Here is a 19,921-nt window from a genome sequence, read left to right on the forward strand (position 1 = left end):
TCTGGCCTGGACGGGGTCAGAGGTCAGACAGAGCCAGGACATGAAGAATTGAGTCACAAACTCAACCCTCCTGAGGGACAAACACTGTCCCACGATCTTCATCTCTGGGACACTAGTCATCAAAGAGAAAGGGGTCTTTTTAAATGTCTTCTTCAAAGGCTTCTACCAGAGTTTCCCAGCTCGGGAGAGGAAAGACGTTCTCTTTTGCTTACTTAAGTGTGCTACTGCACTTTAGTTCCATGTGAGCCTTCCTCTCTCCTGCCATCATAACAAAGTGATGGAGCCGGTGAACTCTGATATGAGTCCATGGGAATGACTCTGGGATAGAGTCCAGAGGGATGGAAGTGCGGGAAAAAACCCAGCATCTTGTGTGATTGTTTGAGAAACAATACGGACAGGCACGGGGGGACATTCCAACCGAGACAACAAGAGGGGGGGGAGGGGCCTCCAGGGGGCAGTCCCTGAGGGAGTAGGGCCTCACCTGGGTCTGGGGAGGGTAAGGGCCTCACCTCTGTTTCTCTCACCTTTTACCCTTGGAAAGAGGAGGGGAGGGGAGAGGAGTTGTCTGCTGAACCAAACACAATTACTAGCCTGTTGTGGAGTAATTACACAGGTCACAGACCCTGTTAGACCGGATAGACACCCTGGTTTGAGCCCTTTTGAGGTCTGAACTGTTTCTAATGTAGAGGGTGTTGACTAGGCCTCAAAACCCAACTCGACCCAGTTGAACCGATTTGACATTCAGCATCGCCTCTGACAAAGTTATTTGGGCATTTTTCAAGCTTTAATGGACAGATAAAGTAACGCGTAAAGTGTGACAAGAAAGGCAGGGAGAGAGAGAAAGAAAAGTAAGTTGTGGCCTCAGCCTACAAGGTTAAGCACACTCATCTGGTCAGCTACTGTGGGCGCCCAGCTAACTCTGTTTTTACGGCCGCGTAACTATGACTTCCTCCTGGCCTCATAGGAGCCCGGTTAGCCAGAGGAGGGCTGTGATAGAGATCCAACCCTCCGCTCTCAGGAGCCAGGCCAGCATGAGCTCACCCTGGGTGTGGTGGGCCCAGGGGTCAGACCCAGCCGCTGGGCCCCAGCATCCCCTCTCCCTCGCTGGGCCACGTCTGGCCAATGCCCCCCTGGGACCCCCATAGACGTGGACAGATTACGGAGTACGTAGGAACCGACCCTCTCTGCCAAAGAGCAGGCCAGGTAATGAGAAAAACAGAAGCGGTAGATTTTGCTGCACCCTGGCTGCCCAGTAAGTAGGTAATAGCAGCAGCTTGCAGACACGGAAGTAGACCTCATTAAGGTTTACGTGAGCAGCCTGGGGCTGACTGGTTCTGAACTGAACACACGAATCAAAACGGTTAGCCAGCTGCTTAATCTCATCGGTGAATCATTTGCTGACTTGAATCGGTTACTGAATGTCATCCGTGAATCCATTGTCGCCTTGCTAATTGTTACCAGTCTGTTCTCTGCTGTGTCCGTCGGTCGGTCGGTCTGCCAGTGCTACAGACAGGCGGGGGGAGGGGTAAGGGGTGCTGGAGGACTTAGTGACTGTGTGGTAGTCTCTCCGCTGTGCTCAGGGGTGAGGTGAGGCTCTGCAGATGATCCCAGCGATGTGAAGGGGCCCCTCCAGATCCTGACTGAGAGTTGATCTGCATTAGCACAAGCCGATGGACAGCTGGGTCAATGCGAGTCATTACTCACGCCTGCAGACTTCGCAGGGATGCTAGATTCCGTCCAGAGAATTTATCGAGCTCCATCGGTAAATCAAGGTCAGGCCTTTTACTGTGGATGTTAAAACAACCCAGACAGATGAGCTAGATCAGGATACCACAGTAAAAATCATCCAGCTGAACATTATAATATGTGTAATGGGGCAGTTATGAGGTATGAGTTGATGATACAGAACATGTGTTTGAACAGGTAAACAGACCCCACCCCCAGTAGCCTTTTGTTTTGCCTATGGTTTAAACAATACTCGCTTTACACTCCGTGCTCCGCTGTGAATAGTAGGACTGAATGGCTTGTTGTTGTTGTGTGTGTAACTGAATCTGTTACACACACAAATACACAGAGAGACCACACTTACACACGCACACACTCACTCTCCGGTGCACACACACACACTCACTCAACACACTCAGCCTACACACGGTGCACACACACACACACACACACATCCCCCCCAACACACACAGTTCCACCAGCAGTAGGCAGCCCTGATCAGCATGCTGGCCCGCTTCCTGACACACAGCAGTCAGTTTCTGTTGTACACCATCCAGGAGCGCGAGCGAGCCAAGGAACTGACAGAAAGGACTCGCAGCCCCCCGGGCCGGCCAACACAGATCTCTGCCCCTCTCCCCCACAGCTGTGCAAACAAAGGGAAACAGAAACAGCAAATTTAATCCCCTAATTGTTTTGGCTTTCAAATGAGCGAGACCCAAAGATTTGGGAGTTTCAAAATTGCCATTTTTAACTGTGCTGAATTACTTTGAGAGTGATTTTTGAATGAAATCACTTCAATCATCTATTATCATTTCAATAAGATTTTATGATATTGGTACTAAGAGCTTGTAGCTTTTGCTGTATATAGGGTACAGTGTGTGTGTGTGTGTGTGTGTGTGTGTGGGGGATTATTTACTGTGAGTGTGAAGTGGATGAGTGTGTACTGTAAGTGTGTGAGTGTATGTGTGTGTGTGTGTGTGTGTGTGTGAGTGACTGTGTGTGTGTGTGTGTGAGAGAGAGTGAGGTTTATCGTGTCAGGATTCCTGAGAGTTGAGAAGGTCAAGATCCTTCTTCAGGATCACCTTGGAGTTCAGCTACAGTGCTGTCTTAACTGCCAGCTTAACGCTGAACAATACGCTTCACCTGGACGTTGTGACCGGGCCACTCACATCATGCAGCACCAGAGACCTGCCACTCAGATCATGCAGCACCAGAGACCTGCCACTCACATCATGCAGCACCAGAGACCTGCCACTCACATCATGCAGCACCAGAGACCTGCCACTCAGATCATGCAGCACCAGAGACCTGCCACTCACATCATGCAGCACCAGAGACCTGCCACTCACATCATGCAGCACCAGAGCAGGGACATACTACCAGCTAAACCCCACTGTCACTCCTGATTACCCTCCACAGAACCAGGGAGGAGCGCATGGTGGGGATGACTGCAGCTTAAGCCAAGCTTGTTAGCTTAGCGCTGTCAACAAGAGAGGAGCTGTAGGTGTGACGTGGCAGCCCGGCTTCCCAGCATGCCCAGTGAGGCTACCTCGGTCAGGGGGAGGGAAAGCAGTGGTTTCTCGGGACAGTGGATGTAGCAGTTTGAGAAGCCATGGTTTTGAGTCCCCTTCAGCTGGGGCAGGATTCTGTCTGAGAGGACGCCTGTCAGAAGCTTCACCGGTGCAAAGGTGTTGTGTTGTAGTGTTGGTGCCACAGTCTCAGCTTGGAGGGGGGACTGGAGGAAACAGGGAGAGAAAGACAGAAAGAGAGAGAGAGAGAGAAGCGGGGGTACAGTACAGGTTGTATCTCTTGACCAACAATACCTGAAGTGAATAGGGGAAAGGTATTATGTCATGAATGCTGAACTGGTCTGTCTGTCTGTCTGTGTTCAGGCGGTGACGGGACGCTGCTTCGGGGACAAGGACTTCAGAGGAGGTCTGGAGAACGGGATCCTGCTGTGCGAGTAAGTTCTTACACGCTTTAACTGCCTGGTTGTTCCTCCTTCTCTCTCACTGCCTGGTTGTTCCTCCTTCTCTCTTACTGCCTGGTTATCCCTCCTCTTTTTCTTAAACGATCCGGTCATTCAGTCTTGATGCATGTCAATGAAGGTGTTTAGTACAGTAAATGTCAGATCTGTGTTTGAATGCAGTCGCCGTTCCACGCAGGTCCCCCTCATCGTTCTCAGTGGTTTCTCTGCACATCACATGTCCTACATTGCAGCACATGCATAGTTGATGATGATGCTGACTCGCTCAGATATATTTGGTCCGGAGTGTTAAATATAACCTGAGTGACTGAGGACAGAGCTTAGCCTAGAAAGCAACCAGGCTCCTCCTTTAAGATCAGCTCCTGTCAGATGTGACTGCCCCTCAGAGCCAGCCCGGACGGCCCTCCTCTCCCTCCTGGCAGATAGACTGTCCTGACCGTCATTAGACCTAACGGATCCCCTGTGGGGCAGGAAGCCTCCAGGGTGGTGGTGTCTCTAGGGTGGTGTCTCCAGGGTGGTGGTGTCTCCAGGGTGGTGGTGTCTCCAGGGTGGTGGTGTCTCCAGGGTGGTGGTGTCTCCAGGGTGGTGTCTCCAGGGTGGTGTCTCCAGGGTGGTGTCTCCAGGGTGGTGGTGTCTCCAGGGTGGTGTCTCCAGGGTGGTGGTGTCTCCAGGGTGGTGGTGTCTCCAGGGTGGTGGTGTCTCCAGGGTGGTGGTGTCTCCAGGGTGGTGTCTCCAGGGTGGTGGTGTCTCCAGGGTGGTGGTGTCTCCAGGGTGGTGTCTCCAGGGTGGTGTCTGGGTGTTGGAGAGGGATCTCGCATCCATCAGCCATCTGTGGCCCCACGAAGGGGGGGCAGGCTTCACAGCATGTACTTTACAACCTGCTGCTTTCAGCAGGGGGACTGTAAATCTGGGATGGTTATGGAGTGTTTCCTCATGTTCTACTGAGGGGCTTGCTGATAGGACAGCCCTGGGGAGAGGGGGGGAGGGGGGAGAGGGGGGGAGGAGGAGGAGGCAGACTCTCACTGGAGATGATAGAGGGGGTCAATGGGGTCAACACAAACAGATGGGTAATCCTAGGTTGGAGACTTGCTGTCATTGTGTGTGTGTGTGTGTGTGTGTACAGTGCGTGTAAGAGGAGAAGAATGTGTGTACAGTATGTTTAGGAGGAGAAGACAGAGTGTGTGTAAGAGAGAGAGAGACAGACTTCTGCTAAAGCCAACCTCACTTACTGTCCATAAACAAACAGAACCGTGTGTCAGAATGACAAACAAGACAGAAGTTTATCACAGCTCGATCCAAAGCAGCTGTCACACACAGATACCATCTCCTCACAGCTTCTCTGTTGGGAGTAAACCCTATCGTCAAAACAACCAGGGCCTCCCCCCCCCATAATCCTCTCCGCTCATCATCCATCTCCTCTCACACGGGCGCTGGCCTCGTCCTCGCTCCTCAGACGGTTATCTGGGTTCTGTCACGTGAGGGGAACAGAGAACCGGGCCTCTTCTGGAACATTCCTCAGGTGGAACCTCAATAACAGGTCTTAGATCAGATAACACATATTGCGTGTATGTGTGCAAGGTGTGTGTGTGTGTGTGTGTGTGTGACAAACCCTGCACACACACACCCACACCTTGCACCTGAAGGGTGTAGTGGAGGAAGTATTGAGTGTAGTGTAGAGTGTGTCCTGGCTGGAGAGACTCATAAGAAGGGCTACACAGCCAGACAGGAAGTGTGCTAGTGGCCTGTACCCTTGTGAGGTTGCCCTTCAAGCAGGATGTGAGCATGGGAGGATACGACAGGGGAGAGGGGTGGTGTGTGTGTGTGTGTGTAAGGGGGCAGTCGTGACAGATTTTTTTTTTTTGAAAGGATGATTTTTTTTTTCTTCTCAGAAAGTTTGTATTAGATTTTTTACGTAACTTTTTAGTTTGGGAAAAAAGAGAAAAAAAATGGGGGAAAAAAAGTTTTACGTTGAAATTATTAAAAACTTGTTTTGTGTTGTGTTGTGTGTGGGGGAAAAAAGTTTAGGAAAAAAAGTTTGGAAAGGTTAACAAAATATTTTCCTAAAAAAAGATCCGTTATGGAGGGAGTTAGCGATGTCACTTGACTGAGAAAAGAGGCATTCCTAACCACAGATGGCCATATATGAGGGAAATGTTTGAAAATGTCTGTGTCAAAAAGGATTCCTGGCGATTGCGCTGTGTGTCTTTTTGTATTCATGCTTTGAGATGGTTGAAGTGAAGGATGTGTGTACTTTTGCCTTCTCTCCGTGACAGTAATGTCTAATGGCAGTCACACCCACTTCCTCTGTGACAGTTTCCTGCTGAGCTCTCAGAATGAGGCAAAGCAGGTGCATCCTCGTACCTCCCCAATCTCTCCCTTTAGATTCCTTCCATCCAGGCTGCAGGAGCTGAGGAGAGGCTGCAGAGGCTGCAGAGGCAGGACAGATGTCCAGATATTTGGTCAGTCTGCTCCCTGGAGCTTTGCCCAGGGGCAGCTGTTAGGCTCTGCCTCAGAGCTGTGCCTCTCTCTCCAGCCTCTCTCTCCAGTCTCCTGGTCCCAGGAGAGACTCACCCTAAGCCCTGTGTGTTGGCTGGTCTGAGATGGCCAAACTGGATCTTTGGGGAAGGGTGTTAGTGGGATCTAGCAGCTGTTGTCTGTGTATACAAGGGATCTGACTGGCTGCAGTTGTAAGATGTGGACGGGTCAGTTATCTTCTTTAGGAATTTAGGAATCTGGCTTTAAGAATCTGGCTTTAAGAATCCGGCTTTAAGAATCTGTGTTGTATGTGGTTCCCACTGGTTCCAGGTGGTCCGTAAGTGTGTATTTTTAATATTGAGTGATTATATGATAAGTTATGCTAAGTTAAACTCTCTTTTTCTTTTGCTCTGCCTCTCTATCACTCGCTCTCTTTCTCTCGCAGGTTGTTGAGTTCTGTCAAACCTGGCTTGGTGAAGAAGATCAACAGACTCCCGACTCCCATCGCTGGCGTGGTGAGTTCCTCTGTCCTCCATCTCTCTGTCCTCCATCCCTCTGTCCTCCATCCCTCTGTCCTCCATCTCTCTGTCCTCCATCTCTCTGTCCTCCAATCCCTCTGTCCTCCATCCCTCTGTCCTCCATCCCTCTGTCCTCCATCCCTCTGTCCTCCATCTCTCTGTCCTCCATCTCTCTGTCCTCCATCCCTCTGTCCTCCATCCCTCTGTCCTCCATCCCTCTGTCCTCCATCCCTCTGTCCTCCATCCCTCTGTCCTCCATCCCTCTGTCCTCCATCCCTCTGTCCTCCATCCCTCTGTCCTCCATCCCTCCAGCTCTTCATCTCTCTGTCCCTCTACCCTCCCACTACCATGGCTGTCACAGCGAGTTCCCCTTTCACCTCCATCTCCATCTCTCCATCTCTCCATCCTCCCACTCCACATCTGCTTGTGCCTGTTCATAATCCACCCTCTCCTCTCTAACTGTCTGTCTGCTATGCTGAACAGTTGACTCATGTGTGCAGCATATTCTGCTCTCTCGTGCCCACAAGAACAGTCAAGTGGTGTTTGATTAACATCTGGAGAAAGGAAAGAGTGTGAACTGTTAGTCATTAGTGTGTGTGTGTGTGTGTGTGTGTGTGTGTGTGTGTGTGTGAGAGAGATATTGTTTCTGTCAGTTTCGGGGAAACCATGTTGATTACATGCACACATGCATGACACCGAGTTGAGCACTCTTTGGCTAATCAACTGGAATGGATCATTTCAAAATGAAATCACAACCAAATTGTGTTACATGCAAATTTATGCAAAACACATGGACACGAATCATTATCATCAAAATCTAGCTTCATTTTTACACCTCCTTATACACATTTTCAAGTCTTCAGATTCACGGCTGCTCTGATGAGCAGGACTGAGAGAGATGAGGTGGACTGGGAGATGAGCAGGGTTGTTGAAACAAGACAGGAAGTATGAAAACTTCAAGTAACATTCTTCCATCGGTTTCTCTTGATTTTCACACGTCTGTCTCTCTTCCTCTACAAGGTTTTACAGTCTTCTCCTCTGCTCTCTCTCTCCTATTCAACTCTCTCTTTCTTCCTCTGTCGCTCTCTCTCTCACTCTCTCTTCCTCTGTCCCTCTCCCACATTTGTGAAGTTATCTGTCTGACAGAACAGCTGTGTGAGGGCACATTTCAGTGCCCCCGTCCCAGCCCCCGCCCCAGCCCCCGCCCCCTGATCTTGACACATTCTCTGGGACCGGACGGCAGGTCCACAGTGGGCCAGCGCTGTGCCCCTCGTAGGAACAGAGAGCTCGCTGTGGATGAGAAGCCCACCCGGCCGGTCTGGACATCCAGACGGAGGCTCCTGACACTGGTGGAGGTGGAGGTCACTTCCTTCCTCTCCTTCTGGCCTCGCGCTGCTCCTCGGACCCCCCGCGGTGCCCTCTGATAGGGCGTGCTTGGACACCCACTCCTCATATCCCATGACATCATCTCTGTTTGCTTGTCATCTGCTTGACCCTTGAGGAATCCTTCTCTCTGCTCCCTGCCCCACTCCCTGCCCCCCTGCTTGTCCTCCTCCTTCCTGCCTGGTTTGGGAGGTTGAGGAAGGGAGGGACAGAGATGATGGTGATGTGGTTGGTACCATTTAGATCATGTGGAAGGACAGAGGGACTGAGAAAGGAAGAAGAGAGAACTGGAGGGAGTCTGGATGAGTGTGACAAAAAGAAGAAAGAAGAGAAAGAAAAATAAGTTTACAGCTGTAAAAGAGCCAACAAAAGCATAGAGGAAGGGCATCAATTAAGAGAGTTTAGATGGATGGGTTCTGGGGCCAAGTGTAAAAGAATAGGGTGGACTGGAGCTGTTTTGGAGGAAGTTTGGTTTGGCTGCTCTCTCTCCTCTTATCTAGCGACGGCGTCTCTAATCGCTGCCAACCTTCCTCTTCTGGCTTTTAACAAGTCACGGCTGATTACACAGCCGCGCTCTGGGCGGCCATATCCCTGCTGCAGTCCCCCGATACAATAACAAGGAATTATCTTATTACACTCTTGAAGGCTAAAAGGCAGCGCCTCGATCAATCTCACTAATGTTTTATACTGTGTTTCGCCGTCAAACAAAACGTTGAAAAATGTTATTCCCGTTCATCTGGCTCTGCCCCGCCACCTCGTCAGGTTTTTGGGAAACCCCTCTGTTTACATGGCTGCGGCCTTTGCTGCGGTCTTTGCTGCGGTCTTTGCTGCGGCCTTTGCTGCGGTCTTTGCTGCGGCCTTTGCTGCGGTCTTTGCTGCGGCCTTTGCTGCGGTCTTTGCTGTGGTCTTTGCTGCGTCCTTTGCTGCGGCCTTTGCTGCGGTCTTTGCTGTGGTCTTTGCTGCGTCCTTTGCTGCGGCCTTTGCTGCGGTCTTTGCTGCGTCCTTTGCTGCGTCCTTTGCTGCGTCCTTTGCTGCGGCCTTTGCTGCGGCCTTTGCTGCGGTCTTTGCTGCGGTCTTTGCCGGTTTCTTTATTACAAGTGTCGGCTGCCTAATGAATTCTGTTTAAATGACACAAGGGAACAGTTAATCTGGAGTGGGTCGAACCAGTCTATTAAAGGCTTCCAGGAGTTCTCAGTGGTCCCTCAGCCCAGGCTAGCTGTCTGTCAGATGGGAACTGAGAGGAGGGAGAAGATGAGGCGGATTATCAGCGTGTTTGATGCCAACCCCCTGGCAGCTCCACACCACCTTCTGAAGCATGAACCACAGACTCAGACCCAGTTAAGATTCCTCCCTTTTTAAGTGGTGTGACAGTGAGAGAGAGAGAGAGAGGGGGAGATACGCAGCTAAGGCCCAAGCCGCTTCAGTGAGGCCTCCGACTACACGGTACGCACACTCGCCCAGTGAGCCGCCAGGTGCCCCCACACCACCTCCCTTGACCAATGCTAAATCCTTTATTTTACGACAAAGAAAGGCCCGCTGAACTGATTTACTGATTTGAACGCAACAAAGAAACCACATCCTGTTGTGCTCACGGGGGCTTGAGTGCAGTTATCCACACTGCAACAACAGCAGCCACGCTGGGCTCCAAACCCACGTCCAGCCGGCCTGCTCTCTCTCTGACCACAGAGGTGAGAAACGTATAAACAAGGAGCCTGCTGTTATCTGGTCCATCGTAATAAAACACAGCCCACTCCCCTTCCTGTTCCTGTTTGGGGCTAACTGGGGAGGCCCAGGGGAGCTCAGAGTAATCACCGTGGATACGGATCACGGCTTGGGGAGGAATGTTACAGTCTGGGGTGTTCTGTTTCAGTGCGCTTCCGTGTGGAACAGGTTGTAGAGTTGTTCTGCGTTCTCCGTGTGGAACAGGTTGTAGAGTTGTTCAGCGTTCTCTGTGTGGAAAGAGGATGTGCGCTCGTTCTGCGTTCTTCATGTTCTGCTTGTTGACGTGTTGGGTCAGGATCAAGAGGCGATTATAACAGAAGGGCTTTACCAGGGCCTCCTGTGCTAACCCCATTAGCGTGATGGTTTAGTAGATTCCAGAGCACTTACACAGGTCAACAGCTGCATGGTTAGCATGACACTACGTACGATGAATCAGGACATCCACAGTAAGGTTGTATGGCCAGTAGTCAGATACTACTGTACAGTAGTCCGATACTACTGTACAGTAGTCCGATACTACTGTACAGTAGTCAGATACTACTGTGCAGTAGTCAGATAATGTACAGTAGTCAGATACTACTGTACAGTAGTCAGATACTACTGTACAGTAGTCACATACTGTACAGTAGTCACATACTGTACAGTAGTCACATACTGTACAGGACAGATGCTCAACATAAACCTCATAGTCAAGCTCACAGCAAGCTTCTGATGAATCACGTGTGTGTGCGTGTGTGTGAGTTTAGACCCCCAAGGGCTGGTCTCTCTGGGGTTTCTGTGTTTTGATTGGCGGGGAAGATAGTGTCGAAGACACATTTGTTTGACACACAGGTCTTGTATTTCTCTCTGGGCTGGTCTCTCTGAGCTGGTCTCTCTGAGCTGGTCTCTCTGAGCTGGTCTCTCTGGGCTGGTCTCTCTGAGCTGGTCTCTCTGAGCTGGGGTCTCTGGGCTGGTCTCTGAGCTGATCTCTCTGGGCTGGTCTCTCTGGGCTGGTCTCTCTGGGCTGGTCTCTCTGAGCTGGTCTCTCTGAGCTGGTCTCTCTGAGCTGATCTCTCTGGGCTGGTCTCTCTGGGCTGGTCTCAGGTTCTGGGTGTGACAGCTGCCTTGATGCATTCCTGCGGACACTTCGGGTCCCCGTCCAGACAGACATTGATTCCGGCAGCACAATCAGAACATGTGTCATTTCAAAGGACGGACAGAGTTTAAATGCTGTTCTCTTGCGGTATTTCGGAGAGGAAATATTCAGAGGAAATATTTTCTTTGGAACGTTGGAATTTGCTGGCAACCAGGTCTTTGTTATTGTTTCAACAGGCTGACCGTAGCTGTGGTGTTTGTGTGTGTGTGTGTGTGAGGAACATGCTGCTGGGGCCACCCTCACGCACTAACATCCTCACACTTAACATGCCCCTTTAAACACGTAAATTCAAATCTGCTCGCAACTGGCACCACCAAGCAAGAATGGCAACAAAAATGGCAAAAACTAGAAAGAATGCAGTAATGATGATCAGAACTAGTGTATTCATCTGTCGGGAGTAGGGCCCTGTGGTTACCAGTGAGTTTAGACTGCAGCAGGAATTGAATGTCATCAAAGAATGTCCAGTCTTTTTCTAGCATAATTACATAAAAACGTATGAATAGAGCAGCGATTCTCAACCCAGGGGCCGCACATCCCCCTAGTGGTCCGCTAGGGTAATACAGGGGCCGCACATCCCCCTAGTGGTCCGCTAGGGTAATACAGGTGGGCTGCCAAAGTATTTAGATATACTGTTGGTAAATGATTGTAATTTTTTATTTGTAAGAATTTTAACATTCTGCCTTTTAATTCATCATGACCAAAACGCCAATAGTTACGCTTGGCATGTTGATGAAAGACCAACTGACATTTCTGCCTTAACTTGCATACCACTTCAATCCACTATGCACGCATCACTTTTGGACTTTTGGACCTGGATTGCATAACCCAGGTCAACAACTTCCGGCAGCAAGCAGTTACGTTAGCTTGTTCTCAAACACAAAATGCCGTTTTGTACGAGGACTTCGGGATGCCTTCCCAAAATTACAATCAACGATGTACATAGAAGTCTATGTTGCTGCCCTTCAAGCTAGAGGGAAAAGGGGTTAAAATTGTATGTTTCGAGCTACATCGACAATTACGAAGGCAAGGTTTGTCTGACTCACACAGTAAAAGTGGCTACAGTAGCTAGGCTAGTGCTAGCTATCTGAGTTTGAGCAGTAACGTTAGCTAGGCTAGCTTGCTAACAATTTTAGCCACATTATAATGTTCTCAATTATCTATCAGCTTGCTTGCTAGTCGTTAATGTTAAACAAATACAATATAATATAACGTCTTTCTCAGTTTCTAACCGAAACCTGGAAATGGGCGAGATCTTCGTGAGGGCGAGCTGTTATTGGTCGAGGAAAAAAAGCAAGAAGCCGAGTGTAGTGTTAAGAGAACAATAGTTAAGGGTGAACATAACCTGTTCTGGTTATAAGAAGTCAAGTTTCTAACTTCACCAGGAGTTCTAGACCTGGCCTGGCCATGGTAGTTACAGGTTCTCTTTACAATGTGTGCCAACTGTGGCGCTGAGGTGATACTTTTTTCTTTTTCTTTCTTCTTTGATCGCTCAAATACATTCTTACGTGAAAGCGAACTGTTTGGCTCCGGTGGTGTTGTTAAACGTTTGATAACCGCAAATTAAGTGAACAGATTTGTTAGGCGGCTGCAAAAGTATTTGACGTATGCGAGTGGGCCGCTAAGTGGAAATGGTCTGGAATAGAGAGGTGAGAGGTGAGGCAGCCATGTTGCAGTAACGTGTACAGAATGTGTGACCAACTTTGCATCTGTTCTGTGTGCTCTCAAAGAGGGAGGTGTGTGTGTTGTGTTTGAATTTTGGGTGTATTTGTTTGCTGTTTGTGTGTGTGTGTGTTGGCTGTGTGTGTGTGTGTTGTGTGTGAGAGTGTTGGCTGTGAGAGTGTTGGGTGGGGTCTCCTCTCTGGGGTAGTCGATGGCCTTCTTCCAGACAGGAAGACAGGGAGGGCTGGAGGGGCAGTTCGGGAGAGGCTGAGAACGTGAGAAAGTGTGTGTGTGTGTGTGTGTGTATGCGCACAGTGAGGGTGGACATGTACAGTCTCATAATCTTTTTCTTTATGCATAATGCGTGTGAGTGAGGGAGTGAGGGAGGGAGGGAGGGAGGGAGGGAGGGAGGGAGGGAGGGAGGGAGGGAGGGAGGGAGGGAGGGAGGGAGGGAGGGAGGGAGGGAGGGAGGGAGGGAGGGAGGGAGGGAGGGAGGGAGGGAGGGAGGGAGGGAGGGAGGGAGCTGTGTTGCCCTGGCTGAGTCTCTCTGAGGCTGTCTGCTGGGGGAGAGACCGAGAGAGAGGGAGAGTGAAAGCACGAGAGAGAGACAGACAGAGAGAGTGAAAGGGAGAGAAGGGGAACCTGGGAACCGGAGAGGAGAGGGAGACGGAAGCGGAGGTAGAGTCAGGTTGCACCCTCTGAACAAAGGACCATAAGACACCTGGCCAGGTCAGTGTGTGTGTGTGAGAGAGAGAGGAACAGGTGGAGATAGAGAAGGATTGTCATAGCTGAGTGAAAGAGGGAGAGAAGTTTGGAGACTGGGAGAGAGGGAGGAGAGAGGAGACGGGGGATGATCGGAGAGATTAAACCTGAGACGTTAAGAGGAGATATTTGAGAGGAGATCCGTCGAGGGAGATACAGAGAGTGAGAGTTCTTCATTGTTGGACTGAAAAAGCTTAAACGTCTAAACTCTGGTCTGGTTTCACTGCTGGGTTCTCTGTGAGAGTGTTTAAAAAGTGTGTGTTTGTGTGTGTTAGCAAGACTGTTGCTCATGGTTTCCACTTCATCAACACAAATGTGTTATTTTGGGTGTATTGATGGTGAGATGTTTAACTGATCATAAAGTGTGTGTGTGTGTGTTGCAGGACAACCTGTGTGTGTTCCTGCGAGGCTGCGAGGAGCTGGGCCTGAAGGGCTCTCAGCTGTTTGATCCAGGAGACCTGCAGGACACGTCCACACGGCCCAACGCCAAGTAAGACACAGCGGTGTGTGTGTGTCTGTGTATGTGTGTGTGTGTGTGTCTGTGTGCTTGTGTCTGTGTGTATGTGTGTGTCTGTGTGTGTGTCTGTGTGTGTGTCTGTGTGCCTGTCTGTGTGTGTGTGTCTGTGTGTGTGCTTGTCTGTGTGTGTGCTTGTCTGTGTGTGTGTGTGTCTATCATCGTCTCTCTATCTGTGGATCTACTTGTGCCACCTTGTGTCATTACTACAGCTCACTGTCACAACAAAAGACTTGTGTGTTTGTTCAGGAACACAATGCTATCTGTTGTCACTGTATAAACAACACACCAACACTACCATGATCACTGCCTCGTTGTTGCCCAGCAACCAGTTGTTGGCACGCCGACGGGCCTCATGGCAGTCCGTCAGCGAGCTGACAATCACTGGGGGGCGGGGCAGAGAGGCGGGTCTTCAGCATGTGATATCATAGATACTCATCCTATATCTGTCTCACTGCTGGCTTGGCTGGTTCTGTCAGGTGTGTGTGTGTGTGTGTTTACACATGTGTACATGTGTGTACATGTGTGTACATGTGTGTGTGATGGAGGGTTGGAGGCTGATGAGTCATGATCAGGGTTTAGTATTAACACCTGGTCTCTATCTGACAGTCCTCTCCATTTCTCCCCTCCTCCCCTGCCCTCCCCCCCTTCCCTGCCCTCCTCCCCTCCCCCCCTCCCCTCCCCTCCTACCCTCCCCTGCCCTCCCCTCCTCTCCTCTCCTCTCCTCCCTTGCCCTCCTCTCCTACCCTCCCTGCCCTCCCCTCCTCTCCTCCCCTCCCCTGCCCTGCCCTCCTCCCCTGCCCTGCCCTCCCCTCCTCCCCTGCCCTCCCCTCCTACCCTCCTCTCCCCTCCTACCCTCCCCTCCTCTCCTTGTCGCTCAGACGTACATCTAAGAACTGAGCTAACACTTGAAATATTACCTCCTGTTTATTCAAACAGATCCTTTACCTTGACGAGTGACACTTCAGAAGGTCTTGTGTCAAGAGAGGAGGAGGGTCAAGGTGATCTAATGCCTTGTGGAATCTGCTTTGGATTCTCTGGAAGGCTTACCACACGGTTACATAGGCTAGAATGACCTGCCAGACTGCCTGTGTCACTGTTCAGCTGAGAGAGAGGAGAGGAGAGACAACGCAGGGACTTGCTGTACTGGTCTTCAGTCCCTGAGGGTAGCAGAAGATAGATAGGTGGGGGAGAGACTGCTAGTCATACTCCCAGACCTGCTCTCTCTCTCTTTCTTTCTTTCTTTCTTTCTTTCTTTCTTTCTCTCTTATCTCCACCCATCTCTTTATCTCTCTCCTCTCATCCCCAATGGGTATTTCCACAGCTTCATCTGTCAGTGTGTTATTCCTCAACACTGTGTGTGTGTGTGTGTGTGTGTGTGTGTGTGTGTGTGTGTGTGTGCGTGTGTGTGTGTGTGTGTGTGTGCGTGCGCAGAGTTGCAAGCAGCCCTCAGAGAAGCTGCTCACCAGCGCTGTGTGTTGAAGTGGTCACGTGACTGAGCTGTGTTTCCTGTTTCCCTCAGGATCGCAGACAACACCAGGAAGCTGAAGAATGTAAGTACCCCCCTCTCACATCCCAACCTGTCTGCTACTTTGTGTCGTTTAAAAACACCTTTTAGTTTTGGTGTGTTTCCGTGTGTCAGCTTTTGTCTGACTGGCGTGTGTGAACCCCTGTCTTTGGTGTTCTCTCTCCCCTTATCTGCCTTTCTCTGAGATAGAGATAGAGATTTGCCTCTATCTCTCTCTCTCTCTTTATCTCTCTCTATGAAGAATAGGTGCCACGTTTCTTTCTTTTCCTCCACCTCCACCCCGGTCAGCTTTCTCCATCCTGTCCCTCCCTCCTGTCCTACTGCTCCCTGCCTCCACCTCCCTCCTGTCCTACCGCTCCCTGCCTCCACCTCCCTCCTGTCCTACCTCTCCCTGCCTCCACCTCCCTCCTGTCTTACCTCTCCCTGCCTCCACCTCCCTCCTGTCCTACCTCTCCCTGCCTCCACCTCCCTCCTGTCCTACCTCTCCCTGCCTCCACCTCCCTCCTGTCCTACCGCTCCCTGCCTCCACCTCCCTTCTGTCCTACCTCTCCCTGCCTCCACCTCCCTCCCTTCTGTCCTACCTCTCCCTGCCTCCACCTCCCTCCTGTCCTACCTCTCCCTGCCTCCACCTCCCTCCCTCCTGTCCTACCTCTCCCTCTCTGCTACTAAGAGCAGCAGGCGTGGTGCAGCTGTCAGGCTGCCCCAGTCTCTGCAGTGTGAGCAGGGCTAGCGTCAGGCTGCCCCAGTCTCTGCAGTGTGAGCAGGGCTAGCGTCTGGCTGCCCCAGTCTCTGCAGTGTGAGCAGGGCTAGCGTCAGGCTGCCCCAGTCTCTGCAGTGTGAGCAGGGCTAGCGTCAGGCTGCCCCAGTCTCTGCAGTGTGAGCAGGGCTAGCGTCAGGCTGCCCCAGTCTCTGCAGTGTGAGCAGGGCTAGCGTCAGGCTGCCCCAGTCTCTGCAGTGTGAGCGGGCTAGCGTCAGGCTGCCCCAGTCTCTGCAGTGTGAGCGGGCTAGCGTCAGGCTGCCCCAGTCTCTGCAGTGTGAGCAGGGCTAGCGTCAGGCTGCCCCAGTCTCTGCAGTGTGAGCAGGGCTAGCGTCAGGCTGCCCCAGTCTCTGCAGTGTGAGCAGGGCTAGCGTCAGGCTGCCCCAGTCTCTGCAGTGTGAGCGGGCTAGCGTCTCTCCACGTGCTCCTGCCTGGGCTGGGGAGGCAGCCGTGTGTGTGAGCTGCTCCGACGAGCGCGAGTGGAAGGAGTTACGCTAGAAAACTGGTGAAACGTGGATTCAGATGGATTTAGGAGTGAACTAGAAGCTGTGTGTGTGTGTGTGTTTGTGTGTTTGTGTGTGTGTGTGTGTGTGTGTGTGTGTGTGTGTGTGTGTGTGTGTGTGTGTGTGTGTGTGTGAATCCTGCTTGGACTAAATATAATTTTGAGTTTCAGCTTGGTGCTGCAGCTAGGTCAGAAAGTGTGTGTGTGTGTGACTATGACTGTGCACCACACACACACACACACACACACACAGGTGATTGTGTCGGCCGGATGCAGCTCCTCTGACCGATCAGACAGCTCCTGGAGACAGGCAGGTGTTTAACATGTCGTCTGCCTGCATCTGAAGACCTAGTCTTTCCCCTGTTGTCTCAAGGTTGTTTGTTGTTGCCAAGTGCAGTGAGGGTTGCCAGGTTGGATGCTTTTCAACCCTCATTCCTGCAATAGTTTTCCTGTCACGTAAACTGAGAATGCAAACAGAAGACTTTTGACACAAGCCCAAATCTTTCCTAAATGCGGGAAATGCGTGCCACAGTCTCTCAATAAGGCCTCCTCCAATCAGATCAACTTGGTTGTTTTAATGTGAAACACATTCTGTCAATGTAGCATATAGATTTAACAATTTGTCAGATTATAACAGTGGTATCTCTGCCTAGCTCTGTAAAACACAGCTCACCAAGCCCTTTCCTCATCGTACGACGTTCAACCTGCACCGCCCGGTGGCAGTGAAAGGACCAGAGTCCAGGTGTTTGTCTGTGCTGCTGGACAGCCTGCAGGGTCCTAGAGTCCAGGTGTTTGTCTGTGCTGCTGGACAGCCTGCAGGGTCCTAGAGTCCAGGTGTTTATCTGTGCTGCTGGACAGCCTGCAGGGTCCTAGAGTCCAGGTGTTTATCTGTGCTGCTGGACAGCCTGCAGGGTTTTGCTCTCCACACGTCTGGAGGAGAAATGCTGACTCCTCCAAGCAGCTCGGCCTGGTGAGGAGATCTCTCTCTCCTCTCTGTACTCCCTCTCTCTCCTCTCTGTACTCCCTCTCTCTCTCTCTCTCTCTCTCTCTCTCTCCCTGTACTGCTTCTATGAGTCCACACAGCACCCTAGGTGGAAGGATTGATATAGTGTGATACTGCAATGATTGATCAGTGCCGGGCTAGGCTAACCTGCTAGCACAGCAAACCAAGTAGCAGGAATGTTCCTTCAGTAGCAGTACAGGTGGCTGCTACTGTTGTGTAGCGGCAGCGTGATGCTTTGGAGCCGTATGAAGGCCAGGATAAAAGCCCAAGATTGTCTTGTTTGTACAGAAAGATCTTGCTGGATGCTAGCCATAGGAAAATATCAAGATTAGCTAAACCAATACTACAGCCTTATATGACAATATTTATTCTGTTTCGTATTCCACCTAAATCATCGATAGTTAGGCATGATTGGGTATTTACAATTGTACTTTACACAGCATCACCAAGCTTGTGCTGCAGAAAGCAGAGAGAGAGGGTTTTTTGAGAAACGTTGTTGCTAGTAGCAGGGTTAGCGTTGTCAGGATTGCCAGGTTCTGATCACCCTCTACTGGTTGTTTCTGGGTTGCCAGGTTCTGATCACCCTCTACTGGTTGTTTCTGGGTTGCCCGGTTCTGATCACCCTCTACTGGTTGTTTCTGGGTTGCCAGGTTCTGATCACCCTCTACTGGTTGTTTCTGGGTTGCCAGGTTCTGATCACCCTCTACTGGCTGGGCCGGGCCGCCAACAGCTGCATCTCCTACAGTGGACCCACCCTGGAACTGAAGGAGTTCGAGGGCCTGCTGTTACACATGCGAAAGGTACACACACACACACACACACCCTAAGCACCTCTGAATTACTTCCTCATAGAAGACCGGAGCAACACACACACACACATACACACACAGTGTGTGTTGTTGAAGAAACTGTTTACGTTTATAAATGTTGGGACGTGTGATTTCATGTCCTTTTGGGATGGGTTTACCATCCCTCTCTCTTTCTATCCTTCTCTCTCTCTCGCTCTCTCGCTCTCTCGCTCTCTCGCTCTCTCACTCCGTCATGGAGTCATCTTTGGAAAGCACTGCAAGGCTGTCTATCTTTCAGTGTCTCTCTCTCTCTCTGTCACTCCACCCCCTTCCCTCCATTGTCCAGGGATGATCTCAGGCCTCCAAGCCAGACCGTGTCTGAACTAGACTGAGGGCTTTATCAGACTTAACGTTAGCAGGGATCTCCTCCCATCACTTACACACACACTCACTCACACACACACACCACACACACACACACATTCTCACAGACACACTCTCACACACACACATTCTCACAGACACACTCTCACACAGACACACTCTCACACACACACACTCTCACACACACACACGACAGCCACTCAGAGCATGATATCACTGCTTTGCGATTTATTCCGTCTCCACAACGTGACTTCCCTCTGTGCTCCTCCATTTAAAGAGTTCAGAGTGTTTCTCCAGATGTCCCCGCGTCCCCCTGGAGACAGTCACGTCCCCCCACCTGATCAACCACACTGGACACTTAGAGACACAGAGAGACACAGAGAGAGACACAGAGAGAGACACAGAGAGAGACACAGAGAGAGACAGAGAGAGAGACAGAGAGAGAGACAGAGAGAGAGACAGAGAGAGAGACACAGAGAGAGACACAGAGAGAGACACAGAGAGAGACACAGAGAGAGACACAGAGAGAGACACAGAGAGAGACACAGAGAGACACAGAGAGACACAGAGAGACACAGAGAGGGACACACAGAGAGACACAGAGAGGGACACAGAGAGGGACACAGAGAGGGACACAGAGAGGGACACAGAGAGACACACAGAGAGACACACAGAGAGACACACAGAGAGACACACAGAGAGACACACATAAAGACAGAGAAAAATCAGGAACAGTATCACCAAACGAGGGAGTGTGTGTTGTGAGAAAGAGGAGGGGAAACAGGGAGGGAACAGGAAGCTCCTCTGGCAGACAGGAAGCTCCTCTGGCAGACAGGAAAAGCCTTCCAGCAGCCCTGGAACCAGGGAGGCCAGTACTGGAGCCCTGAGGGCGAGAGAGCTAGAGCCACACCTGGATATAAGAGAGAGGTAGAGAGAGAGAGGTTGTGAGCAAGTGTTCAGGTCTTCTACAGCTCTTCTTGTATCTGAGGTGAGATATTGTAATTGTTGTGTATCATATCTGTGTGTGTGTGTGTGTGTGTGTATGATGTGTGTGTGGTGTGTATGGTGTGTATATGGTG

At 50.9% G+C, this 19,921-nt stretch overlaps 1 protein-coding gene across 1 annotated transcript in view; it reads left to right on the plus strand.

Annotated features, from left to right (window-relative positions):
* The window catches only part of limch1b (LIM and calponin homology domains 1b), a 67,827-nt gene that overhangs the window by 25,925 nt on the left and 21,981 nt on the right, over positions 1–19,921 (plus strand). Inside the window, exons 2-6 of the mRNA XM_084690902.1 lie at positions 3,618–3,688; positions 6,633–6,702; positions 13,750–13,856; positions 15,403–15,433; positions 18,360–18,470. Coding sequence (XP_084547028.1) covers positions 3,618–3,688; positions 6,633–6,702; positions 13,750–13,856; positions 15,403–15,433; positions 18,360–18,470 — 390 coding nt within the window. The remainder of the gene's footprint in view (positions 1–3,617; positions 3,689–6,632; positions 6,703–13,749; positions 13,857–15,402; positions 15,434–18,359; positions 18,471–19,921) is intronic.

The sequence above is a fragment of the Hypomesus nipponensis genome, chromosome 1 (genome assembly GCF_054491055.1).
Source record: "Hypomesus nipponensis isolate SF chromosome 1, ASM5449105v1, whole genome shotgun sequence".
Taxonomy (NCBI): domain Eukaryota; kingdom Metazoa; phylum Chordata; class Actinopteri; order Osmeriformes; family Osmeridae; genus Hypomesus; species Hypomesus nipponensis.